Raw genomic sequence first — 12,508 nt, forward strand, 5'->3', positions numbered from 1 at the left:
GGCGCGGGCAGCGCTGCGTGTTTATCTCTCTGATCCCCTAAAACACTGACAGTCTGCTTGGTAAGTGACGGTATCACCACATACTGAAGGTATCTCGCCCCCAGGTTTGCGTGGCAGCGTGATTTAAGGAAGGAAACGTTGATAAATCTTTTTAGTGGAAATACGTAACCTTGTATTCTCTTTAGATCGCTGTCATTATTTCTTTATTTGTGTTGATTGAATCCGCTGTGATTGAAAGTGCGTGATGACAACGACACTAAAGTTGAATCTATAAAGTTCAGACACAGTCAACTACGCTGCACAGTCGGTGTGTTAGGCTGGGCTCCAGCAGTCACTTGTTTAAAACAACTTTAAAATCAGTTTCCTGTACTTTGAAGTTAAGAGTCTGACTCACTCTTTACGGCTTCTGAATTAGGCTCATGGAAATGAAAGGTGCTGTACTACTTTTTTCTGCTGACACTTTAAAAGTGAAAAATAGAAGATTTCTTAATACATTTGCTGAGAATTGTGAGATATATGCATCTCTTTTACCATCCAGCTCACTAATACCAGTTTCTGTCTGTGGAGGTGTCACTGAATAACCTCTGAACTCCTGAAACTTGAAGGAAATGCTGCAAATATGTCCAAATCAGCTAGGAATTTCCCATCTCTATTTTTAGAAATCTTTTTATTTATCTGCAAGTGATTGTTTACCCAGGTTCTTTCTGAGAAAAAGGTATTGAGAAGGTGTGTGCTGTGTCTCTCTCACATTACTCCACAGCCCTCTGGACTTGGAGCAGTGCTCCCTCCAGGTGCTGGAGCCAGAAGGCAGTCCTAGCTGGAGTCTCCTGAAGCTGCTGGGGGATCGGGGCTGCACTGTGGTGGAGCTGGCGGAGTCCCTGCAGGCCCTGGAGCACACAGAGGCTCTCCGGTGTCTCAGCCATTCAGGTCAGTTCTGCGCTGTGCTTTCACTGCAGCCCTGGATTTTAGACTGGCAGCACTCAAGGTAGCCCTCTACAGTAACCAAAAACATCTTTAGTGCTTGGATTCTGGTAGTTGGGATCCAGATGATTCCCGAGGTTATTGGCTGATCTGATTCTGAGGTTAAATGTGAGCCAAGCCTTCATGCAGTGTCGTTGCAGACTTGGACTTGGCTGGGTGTTGTCATTCAGTCTGCTGACTGGGGTTTGGTCTCCAGTGGATTTGGTTTGGGACTATCCTGTAGCAAGATCTGGAATGGTTTAGGTTCAGAAAATAACTGTGTCATATTGGAGTGGTGTCAGAGTTGCTCTCCTGGCAGTTAAGCTTTGAAGTAGAAAATTTGACCTTGCAGAAAACCCCAGCCCTGTGTTCTGCAGGACTCAAAGGCATAAAGCTGAAACCAAAGATTCAGCTCATAAGAGTGCATAAGGAATAGCAGGAAAATATGCTCTGTTGGACTTAAACTCTGACTGCTTTGATTCCCTCAGGCTGGGCCTTAATCTGAACAGCTCAAAGAAATTGTTGAGAGTGAGCAAACATTTAAAACTGATAATACCTTTCCAAAAAGGGATCCATGATACCATGAGACATTATTTCCTTTAAAATTAAATACATGAATGATATACTTTAAATCTTTTATGAGCTCCATCGAGTACTGATCAATTTGAGCATGGATTTTGTGTAGTGGAAGACAATTTTGAATGTCCTAAAGTAATATAACTAATTGGAACTGTGTGTATACACAGTACAAACAAATTATTTTCAAGTATATTTAATGACAGAAATGTTCTGTGCTCCAAGGGCAATTTAAATGCAAATATAAATTATGGACTTGTATTTCTTCAAAACTTTCCTATGTGTAAATTCTGTCTTAAAGGTGTAAAGATTGTTGTACAGCCAGACTCTCAAGCAGTGCTATCTGGTCAGGTCGCCAAGTTGTGCTGCTGGGCAACAGGACACCCATTTGTGCAATACCAGTGGTTCAAGCAGGAAAGAGAGGTAAGAGTCCATAGAGAATGCAGCGTTTTTAAAACATAATGAATTTGGATTGTCCTTTTTTTAAGACTTATTCACAATGAGAGAAGATTGCTGTATATACTCATAAAACTCATAAAGTTTAAGCAATGCTGGATGATCCTACAAACATGCTAAAACAAAACTGTGATTCCTTGTGTTCACACCACTTCATTACTGGGGGCTGTGAATGTGGAATGGGGCAGAAAGGAAGCTGTAAGTTCAGTTGTCTCAGCCTACCAGAAAGTGAAGGAGTTGAGGATGGTGTTAAGGACTTGGAAATAAATATTATAATGCTTGATCCTGGTTAAGATTAAACCAATCGAAATTGAAGGATTTTTGGTTCACCTCTGGTGCAGGTTCCCCACGGTAATTCTCCAGAACTGGTTTTGAGTCCAGTGAGTGTAAAGGATTCTGGCTTTTACATCTGTCGAGTGAACAGTGAATCTTCTTTCATGTTCAGTCGGTGGGCGCGCCTTGACGTTTGGGAGCTTCAGGATCCGCCTCACGGTGAGTGGCAAAAACACCTTCTGAAAGTGCCTTCCTGCTTCCTCAAGGCACTTGGGTCCCTGTTGCTGTGCTTAGGTTGTCTCACACTTCCTTTTCTTGTTACTTCCTTTCCTTTTTTTTAAGGGCTCTTAACAGGTTTGCCTGAAAACAAGTTGAGCATTTGTAATCAGCCTCAGCCACAAAACCTGACAGTGGGGGATGCTTTGGTACTAGAATGTGGAGCTGTTGGAAACCCAATTCCTCATTACCAATGGTTCAGAAATGGATTTCCTTTGGCAAATGGGAGCAAAAATGTCTACACAGTAAGTTACTGCAATGGGTCACACTTGGGAGCTAATGTTAACCACTTTGAGCTTACCACACAAAGTTCCCTTGAAGAAAATAATTTCTCCAGAACCTTGGTAACTTCTGATTAAATGCTTACTTGGAAGTGCTGCTTTTAGTTTTTTAACTCTTTTTTGCCTGTGGGGCTTAGATGCAAGGCTTAAATACCTGATGCAGGTATTTTTTGGAGGTCTGTTGGGATGATTGTGATGATGCTTGCATAGGTAACATACGTGGATGTGGGACATCAAGGAACATACTGGTGTCATGTGTTCAATGACCGGGAGGACGAAGACAGCAAGAAAGTAGAAGTCATTATAGGTAAGGAGTTCCTCTATTTCATACAGGTCAGCTCCTTTGTCCATTTCTTCCACATGACTAAAATTTTTTTTGAAGCTTTCAGTATTAAGACAAGCACATGCCTTCTCTATTTTTAGTTTATCCATTTGTTAAAACACCTGTGCTTGCATCCAGCAAATGGCATTTTAGAGTTTTGGGGTTTTATGGTAAGCAGCACAGAATTGCTGTCCCATTTTGGCCCTGCCAGTATGTATGTGGCTTGTTAGCAGATTGCTAGCTGATTTATGCTTTTTGACAACTAAAAACCACTTTAACCTTGCTGGGGATATGAACTCTGTTACATGGAGTCCTTCAGCAATCAGGAGAGGTGAGATTGATTGTTCATTTCAAGTAGAATGAATGAATTTCAGTGTCTGTGTATTTGCAGTGAACTGAAGAGGACTTCCTCACCTGAGAAATACCATAGAGTAGTACTCCTAAGTTTCAGGAATCATTACTGTACAGTGTTATGGCCAATGCAAATTTACACTGCTGTAAAGTGAGCCACATTGCACAGCAGCTTGACAGTGCCCTTTATCTTCCACCTTGTGTGCTAACTCTCATAACTGAGAGCTCATCTTCCAATTTTTTTCCCTCCTTAAAACACAAGGAAGGAAAGCTGTAGCGGTGGAGTGCACAGAAGGTAAGGTAAACCTCTAATTGTAGTTTTAAAAATTGGTGATGGGAGTGACAGGTTGTTGAGTGTGTTGCTGAAAGGCATGTGTGGGTTTTCAGGCAAACCTGGGTTTAAACAGTGATGGATGATGCAACAGTCCTTCTGCATGTGCTTCTCTCTTCTTTGCCTGGACACCATGATCTAGATCACACAGGAGAAAAAACAGGCTACTTCCTTCTTTTGTGGTATTCAAGTGATCTGGGGATTTCTTTGGTGGGGCTCAGGAGGCAACATCCTAGCAAGAAAATCTGGAGATATTCAGGAACCTGGGTGATCTTGGAGAGCTGGCTGTAGCTAGTTCCAATGCCAGCTCCATGTCTGCAGAAGTGTTTCTAGCAACATCCTTAGGATGATTTCTGTTCCCCTCTGCATTGTTGCAACAGGGAGGAGAAGTGTATTGTGACCCAGATGTTGGTGCCATCCCTCTCTGGACTGCTGAGCATCTCAGAGTCTGCAGTATCCGCAGCACAGGGGATTGGGTACAGTGATGTGAGGCTGCTCCCAGAGAGCACTGCTGCTTCAGAGATGTTCATTTTCTTTTCCCTGCTTTCCAGTGTTCTCAGAATAAAGAGGTGAAACCCCTGGTAGCTTAGGATGTTTGAAGATTGTGTCTGAAGTCTTTCTGAATACACATGGCTTCCCAAAATCAGATTTTTTGCTCAGGATGTTGCTTTTTCAGCAGCCCTTCAAACATCTGTTCTTCAGTGGGATGATTCTGATACCTTGTTCCTTTTTCCCTCAACCTACTTGCATGCCTGTGGGATTGAGGTGTCCTAACTGTCCCCCCCTTTGTTTTTACATTTACTGTACTGTAATGCTGTGTCTAGCACAGCTTAATGTATTGCTGTAGGATTTTCTCTTCTCTGTGTGGAATAAACACAAAAGGTTTGATTTGCACAAATGCAAAGTCAAAAGTATTTTAGAAATGTAGTTTGTTTTCTGTGTTCAGCTTTGTTTAATAATGGCATGGCACTTATGTTTTTACTAATAAAATGGGGTTTCTGCTTCTTGTTTAAACTATTATTTTATTGGTGTTTTCCTTCACAGAAGATTTAAGTGATCTTCAGGAATCAGGTAAGTGATAAGTTTTGAAAAACTTTAACTTGGTATCTTCATTTTATGTTACACTGAAGGCTTGCTGGGTTGCAGTATGAACTTTACAATATTTGGATGTACCTGTAACTGAGAATTGAATAGGAGCTGGTATCACTTAAGAGCAGCACAGCTTTCTAGTTCCAAGAGATTGAACTTGAAGCATATAGAGAATCATAGGGGTGCTGTTTGTGGTGTCTTGCTATCAGTCATGTTGAGTGGCATATTTCTCCCAGTCATGTTGGAGTCAGCCAATGTGATTTGAAGCCTGTTAGGTGGTTAGTGTAGTAGTGTAGCTCCAGAGGGGATTATCCCTGATACAGTTTTCCCAAAACCTCAACTCCCAAAGATAGTTTCCTGGGTTAGATATCAAATACGTTTTCCCAGCCTCAGTTTCAACCACTGAAAGGCTTCTCTGTCATACTGTGTCATGTTATACAGGTGAGCCACTTTGGCACACTGCTTACTGTTTCTCTTGCCACAGCACTGGCTTTGCCACCCCTCTGTGAAGTACAGAATAAAATAATTTTCACGTTCAGATGGGAATCCCTGCTAAGCATCTCCCACCTTGCATGTTGCATTTTGTTGGGGAGGATGAACTGGTCAGATGTCATTGAAAATGCCAATGTGCAGTTTGTGAGATTCAGCATCTATTCTTTCTTAATCTATAGAATTAGCTATTCACATCCTGTCAGGATTGTTTGCTGGAAGAGGGTGAAGGAAATCATCTAAACAAAAACAACAATACCAACAAAACACCCCCAAACCCCACCAAAACCAAAGAGGGCTTTTTCTTGCATGGAACTAGCGAAGTGTTAGAGAAAGCAGTGCTACTAGACTGTGGCTGTGGGGAAGATGCAGTTCATTTTCTGTAGTCACTGACACGCTGCTCTTTTCTTCTATTTCAAACAGACCCACAAGAAGAATCAAGTCACAGACCTGTGGGTAAGTAGTTTTGTACTGAAATGACTGTATGCATTTGACATCTAGGATGCAGATGTTGCTGCTCCTGAGTATTGCTGCTCCTGATACTGCCTGTGCAAAACCCATGGGGCAAATAGAGAGCTCCAGGGAGGGAGATCTGTGGATATTTGCGTAGTCCTTTTAGAATGATTGTTTGCCCTTTCAGGAGTAAACTGTGCCAAGGGCACCAGTGTTTTTAGTGACCTGTGAAGCGTTTGCAGCTTCTCATCTGTTTCAGTTTACTGCTTCAGATTCCTGTGCCAGGCCTTAGCCAGTGTGTTACTGCATTCCTTTGAACCCTTGGAGCCAGTGGTGTTGGGATGATGTGATAGAAAGCATCGCTATCCTGTCTGCTAAGGAAATGCTGTCCTTGCAGCTCTCCCCGTTCCGTCCTGTGGATGCTTTGGTGCTGAGCTGAAGCTCTTAAAAAGATGGATAGCACATGTGATATGAAGAATAGTTGCTGGGTTTTTAAATCACATTCTAAAATTTGCATTGTAGACTTGAGTGGTCAGGCATGTTGTCCCGTTGATACTTAACCAGATGGAAAGGCTGCTGGCCTCTGTCAGAATTTTATGGCTCTTTCAGGTTCATTAGTGTGAGGGGGAGTGTAAGTGTTCCCCTCTCACATGCAGGTGAGTTTTTTCCTTCAGGCTGAAAAGAGAGTTGAGCTGTGTTGTTGATGTGGGATGACTTGTAAAATCAGATAAAATATTGTCCCTGTAGTGAGATTGATACCCTTTACACTCTGGAAAACTTTAAATTTAAAGGTGTTGAATCCATGGAATATAGAAATGTGACATGGTTTTTCTCTTCCTCTGTGTGTCTTGGCAGCCACAGACAAGGTGGCTCTGTTAATAGGAAACATGAGCTACTGGAATCATCCCCAGCTCAAGGCTCCAATGGTAGATGTCTATGAATTGACCAGTTTGCTAAGGCAGCTGGATTTCAAAGTTGTATCTTTGCTGGATCTTACTGAGTCTGAGATGCGAAATGCAGTGGATGAATTTTTACTTCTCCTGGATGAAGGAGTTTATGGTAAGGACACGTAAATCCCTTCTGAAGTAGGTCCATTTTGTATGTATCAAGTAGCAAACATCTGGTATTTGCCTCAGCTAAACAACCTTCAGGGTAAATATGATGTATGTAGAATGGGAAGAATAAGTTAAAGGCACCCACCAGCACATCCTCTGACTTTGGTTAAAATGCTATTGTTCCTTTACTTTTACAACAGATCAGATGTTTGAACTTCATTCTTTAACCACACCTAAAACTGCAGTGCAGGCTTTTATTTTGTTTGATAGTACTTGCTTGCTTAGATTTGATTTTGGGCCGCAAAGCACAAGACAGAAGTAGGGGAGAGTATGATGGAATTGATGTATGGAGCAAAAGCCTTGCATGGAAAAGGCCAAGAGTGATCTGGTTTGGAGCGTAAGAAAAGTTCTTACGTTTTCTGCTGACTGCCATTATTTTGTCATTTTTCTAAGATTGTATTTGCTAAGATTGTATAGAAAACTCCAGAAATTATTTAGGACAGAGAGCAAAATGTTTTCCCAGGTCCCTATTTATTGGATTGCAGAATTCCTGTAGTAAAAGTCCATTTAAGAAAACATTATTTGATCCCTTTTTGGAACACAAGGTTATCTTATTTCTTAGCATGACTTTTTTTACGGATGTGTTACCTGATGCTCTCTCTGTGCAGAACTGCCTGCTCTGACATTTGGGCATTTATATCTGAGCCAAAACCTGCCTGACACGAAGCGTCAGTCTGGCAGGAATATGAGGCTTTTGAGAGCAGTTTGCTTTTATTATTCCCTGGGAAATAGATAGGCTTATCTGTTTGGGTAAGCTTTGAGATTTTTGCACCTTCTCAATTTTACTCCCTAATTGTGGATGTGAATGTAGCAAATGAAGTACTGAAAGGCCTTAATTAATTTCTCAGCAGCACCATATGAAAGCTCTTACATGGCATATTTTTGCAGTTGTACTTTTCCAGCCAGTTGATACAAAAGGTAAGCAGAACAGTGTGGTGTTTTTTTCAGTGGTGTTTGGCAATAACTACTTCTGTTTAAAGGATTACTTTGTTCTTTCTGCATAGTGGCTATGAATGGCTTAAAGCCTATAAAAGATGCTGTCAGTGCACAAATAGGTAACGATTTATTGCCTTTTCTAGTGGGCATAGCTTCAAATAGAAGAGGCATAATGACTACTGCTGTTTAGTCCCTGCTACATATAAACCTGATGCTCGCTAGGTTGTGTAATTCTGGCTTACTGCCAGGAAAGTGGCATTTCAGATGCTGGTCCTTAAGAGCAGGAGTAGTAAACAAAGTGATGATGACTGTCTCCTCTGCTGTCTTAGTCTGTGCTGTTCTAAATGTAGCTTGCAATTAACATTGTATTCCACACAGGGTAAAAGCACAGACCCATGTGTTTGAAAGGCTAAAAATATTTAGGTTGCTTTCTTTTTAAATGAGAGGGGCTGAGAGAGGGAGGGAGGGAAGCAGGTATCAGTTAAATGCTGACGTCTCTGAGGAACTTGAGCCTACTTAAAATTGTTGTGTGCGAGTCTCTGTTGAGGCCCTCCAAATATGTTTACTCCACTTACCCCAGGTATGCGCAGATTTATTTCTGATCTTGAGCTCAACATATTAACTGTTGCAGGTACTTGGCACATAGCACAGTCATCTGCCAAGGATAGAAAAGGGATGTAGTCAGTCAGTCCAATTACTTACAGAATATATGCCCAGATACATAGAATCTTAAATATAACCCTGATTTAAGTCCAGAGCTGAGTTCTGGAAATCACATGAAGACTTTCTTTTTAGCCTAGGGCCTAGAAACAAGGTTATGCAGTTGCACTTTATACCATTTTTAGGTCTCTTGAAGCTCGCCAGGCTCAGGTAGCCCTCATATTTTCATTTCTTGTAGCTATGTGTACTGAAAAGGTGAAAACATCAAGCATGCCCACCTCCATGAGCTAGTATGTTAGAGTGAGGCTTATTTTGGGTTTTATCTGAATCTGCCAGTGTTGCAGTGACTTAAATTTTTCAGCAAATGTTAGTAAGAATAACAACATAAGAATATGGTGTCTCCAGCCAGCATAAATGGTCAGATTTCTGTTGACTTTTATTCAGCTGAGCACTATACTCTAATTGCAGATCTGACCCACAGACTGCTTTGACTAGGTAAATAAAAATTCTTTTTAGAAGGTGGAATTTGCATCATTAAGGAAAACCAGCACTGGGAATAGGCAATAGGAAAATTCAATTAAATCATACAAGCCTCTGGTAACTGCATTTTATGGCAGTAGAGATTATTGAGTCTAAGATCATCTAATCTTCATGCAAATTTAAATGACTTAAATGTTTAAAATTTGCATGAATATATTGGACATATTGGACATTTTTATTCATATAAGGAATATCTAAGTCCTAGCTTGCAGTTCCCTTTCTCAGGGTTGAGAAAAACTTTCTTGTTTTATTGAAGATTCTAAATGTTAAAATGTTGTAGACTGTTGTGCAGTGACACATGAGGGACATGATGGCAGGATAATAATTTCTGGGTAGATAAGCATGCAAAGAGTTTGTTTAGTAGACCCAGAAGAGTCATGAGTCTGTGACTAGGAGATATAGCTGCAATCAGCTGAACATAAGCTGTTGGTAGTCGGTAATGGGGATGTGCTCTGGAGTCCTACCAAACTCCTCAGCATTATTTTTTTTTCCTGTCTATAAGCTGCAGACTTAGTGCTGCTCAGAGCTTTGTAATTGCACATGTGGAGAAGATGTTTTATGGTTGGCACATTTCCTTGTTCCTGTCTGTGAATTACACATAACAGGCTGTCTCTGTTAGAGGTCATAGCTATTAGAGCATTTTAAGAGTATTTAACTTGGTGTGTTTATGCAAATGTCTAACTGATTCTATTGCATGTGTGATTTTTGTGCTTCTTTTAATTTATTGTGTTGGTGTATTGTGGAGTTGATGTAATTGTGGCTTGGGGTGGCTTCAGTGAACTCCCTGGCCCAGAGTCAGCACCGTGCATGACGGTTTTGACCCATTTTGAAATGGACAGAAGTCTCTGATGCCCTGCTCACTATTGCACCTGTTTTGAACTCAGGTTTGTTATATTATGCTGGCCATGGCTACGAAAACTACGGGAACAGTTTCCTGGTTCCTGTTGATGCCCCGAACCCCTACCGCTCAGCAAACTGCCTGTGCGTGCAGAACATCCTGCGGCAGATGCAGGAGAAGCGGACGGGACTCAACGTGTTCCTGCTGGACATGTGTCGCAAAAGGTACCCCCTGCACCCCCGGAGGGACAGCTGCCCTCAGCTCTCTGGGCTCTTCACAGAAACCTGGGCCTCCTGCACATGACAAGTCTTTAGGCTGGAAATTCACTGTACTGCAAAGTCCATGGTTCTGAGGATTCACAGCCTGCACCTGAATGCTTTTAGCAACAGTAGGATTCACCCAGAGATTTCTGCCCATGGCCTTGGATAGAGATGTGAACCTGGTGCTTAGACTTTGTCCCCATGGGTACATACCTGCTTCCTGATTTCAATTACATTTGTTTCTTTTCTGCTGCTGTTTTTTAGACATTATAAACAGACTGATCAGATAAAAGTAAAATTTGGCATCTTAAAAAAGAAACAGGGCCCTTTCTCCTGGGATCATTATCCATCTTCTTCATTACAGGGAGGAAGGAAAGCCCTGTGATCAAAGGCATGTTAACTTAGCAGAAGGGCTCAAGTGAAGTGCTTATGTTAGAATTCCTGAGAGCCGTGGATTTTGCTTCCATACTGAGGATGTTGTATCTTTATTTAGAGGTTAAAAACCAACTGATTTATGGGATTTTTTCTACACAAAGTACTGTGTTCTTTCCATGTTGAGAAACTACTATGATCAATTAAACTTGCACTTCAAATCAGCTCTTCGGTCAGCACTTCTGGCAATTGGTCTCTGAGGGATGTTTCATAACAGAAAGTTGCTGGCACTTCAGTATCTGTGGAGCCTCCAGACTTCTTTGCTAATGAAATGCCCACGACGAATTCAGCTTCACAATCTGCTGTCCAAATAGAAAATCCATCTACGTTAGCTTTGTACTGACAGCGCCATGTTTGGCGGGGAAAAGAGAAATTATAAAAACATGCCATTTTTGAAATAACCTAAAATGGGTGAATATCAGAATTGTGTTTTGCAGAGATTGCAGCCAAACTCTACTGGTTACTAGGGCATGCCCTTCTCTGGGTAATGCCTGGTGCCTCTGCCTTTACGCTGCCCTCAGGCAGAGTGTTGATGGTGCTGACTTTTGTATTTGAGCAGTCAGGATCCATTACACACTTGGAGGAGTGAAACAAATTACTGGTTCTGAACTCTCTCTGTTTTGTGCTTTGATTTTGTTGCCATTGTGAGTTCTCAAATAACTATTTTACTTTCTTGTGTTTCCATTTATTACAGAAATGAATATGATGACACAATTCTTATTTTGGATGCTCTGAAGGTTACGGCCAACATTGTTTTTGGATACGCAACGTAAGGAAGTTATTTTTCTGTGCCACAGAAATGACTGAGATTGTATAGCTGATCTTTTTCAGAATTGTGCTGTGGGCCAGTAACCTTGGTCACTTTTCAAGTGCAAAAACTGCTGAATAGAAGTAGTCAGGAGCTTTACTAAAGTTGTCAGTAAGAAATTTAAGCTCCTCATATGAGCAGTTTGATAAACAGGTCTAGTCTGTGATGTCATTTTTAAGAGAAACTTCCATCAGCTGCTTGCAAGGGAAGATGAAGAGCAGGTTGGCCTTGGACATAACCTGGTTTTCAAATTGTAGTGTTTCTTTCCCCATTCCCAGTATAAATTTACTCTTAATCCTGCACATTTTTCAGTGTTTTTTCCTTGACTGATTCTGATGATCTCACAGGTGCCAAGGAGCAGAAGCTTATGAAATTCAGCAGCTGGGGTTGGCCAATGGAATCTTCATGAAGTTCCTGAAGGGCCGTTTGTTAGAAGACAAGAAGGTCACTGTTCTGCTTGATGAGGTTGCAGAAGGTGAACTCCAGCTAACTGCACTAACTGTCTCCTCAGTCTGCATTACTGAAAACAACTTTGCTTCTGTGTCTTTCCTCTCATGGTGAATGTGTTACATGAATTAAATCTTTTTTGTTGTGCTTTGTTAGATAGCAGGTGCTACTGGGCAGCGTATGAACAACATTCCTGATGCTCAGCTTCTTTAATAGTGTTCAGTTTTATACTTTCCTCTTCAGTGAACCTTACTTGTTCTGAGTATCTTTCTGCATGGAGCTTTGAATTGTCCATCCACAGAACTGCTCTTCTGTCGTGTGGTGCCAGCTGCTTGTGGTAGTCCAGTCGTTTGCATGATCATTTAAACAATTAACATAATCCTACTTCCCTCAGGGTGCTATAGCAATGATAATGATTTGTTCTCTAAGTGCAGTAAAAAGAGCAGTGCACTGTGTTAATTTGCCTGGCTCAGTGATTGTATTTTTGATAGGAGAAGCACTAAAGTGAAAAGTGTGGAGGGAAAGCGTACTGCTTCTGTGCAGACACCTGCTCCAAGCACAGAACACTGTCAGACTGGTGTGTGCAGGTGCAGCAGCTCAGCTCTGCCCTGGGTT

General features: G+C 41.5%; 1 protein-coding gene across 1 annotated transcript in view; it reads left to right on the plus strand.

Moving 5' to 3' along the window:
- MALT1 (MALT1 paracaspase) overlaps positions 1-12,508 on the plus strand; it is a 17,880-nt gene that overhangs the window by 596 nt on the left and 4,776 nt on the right. Inside the window, exons 2-13 of the mRNA XM_005429989.2 lie at positions 761-927; positions 1,838-1,959; positions 2,334-2,484; positions 2,608-2,786; positions 3,033-3,129; positions 3,758-3,790; positions 4,871-4,897; positions 5,828-5,860; positions 6,713-6,916; positions 9,993-10,170; positions 11,333-11,407; positions 11,794-11,921. Coding sequence (XP_005430046.1) covers positions 761-927; positions 1,838-1,959; positions 2,334-2,484; positions 2,608-2,786; positions 3,033-3,129; positions 3,758-3,790; positions 4,871-4,897; positions 5,828-5,860; positions 6,713-6,916; positions 9,993-10,170; positions 11,333-11,407; positions 11,794-11,921 — 1,394 coding nt within the window. The remainder of the gene's footprint in view (positions 1-760; positions 928-1,837; positions 1,960-2,333; positions 2,485-2,607; positions 2,787-3,032; positions 3,130-3,757; positions 3,791-4,870; positions 4,898-5,827; positions 5,861-6,712; positions 6,917-9,992; positions 10,171-11,332; positions 11,408-11,793; positions 11,922-12,508) is intronic.

The sequence above is a fragment of the Geospiza fortis genome, unplaced genomic scaffold (genome assembly GCF_000277835.1).
Source record: "Geospiza fortis unplaced genomic scaffold, GeoFor_1.0 scaffold143, whole genome shotgun sequence".
NCBI classification, from domain to species: domain Eukaryota; kingdom Metazoa; phylum Chordata; class Aves; order Passeriformes; family Thraupidae; genus Geospiza; species Geospiza fortis.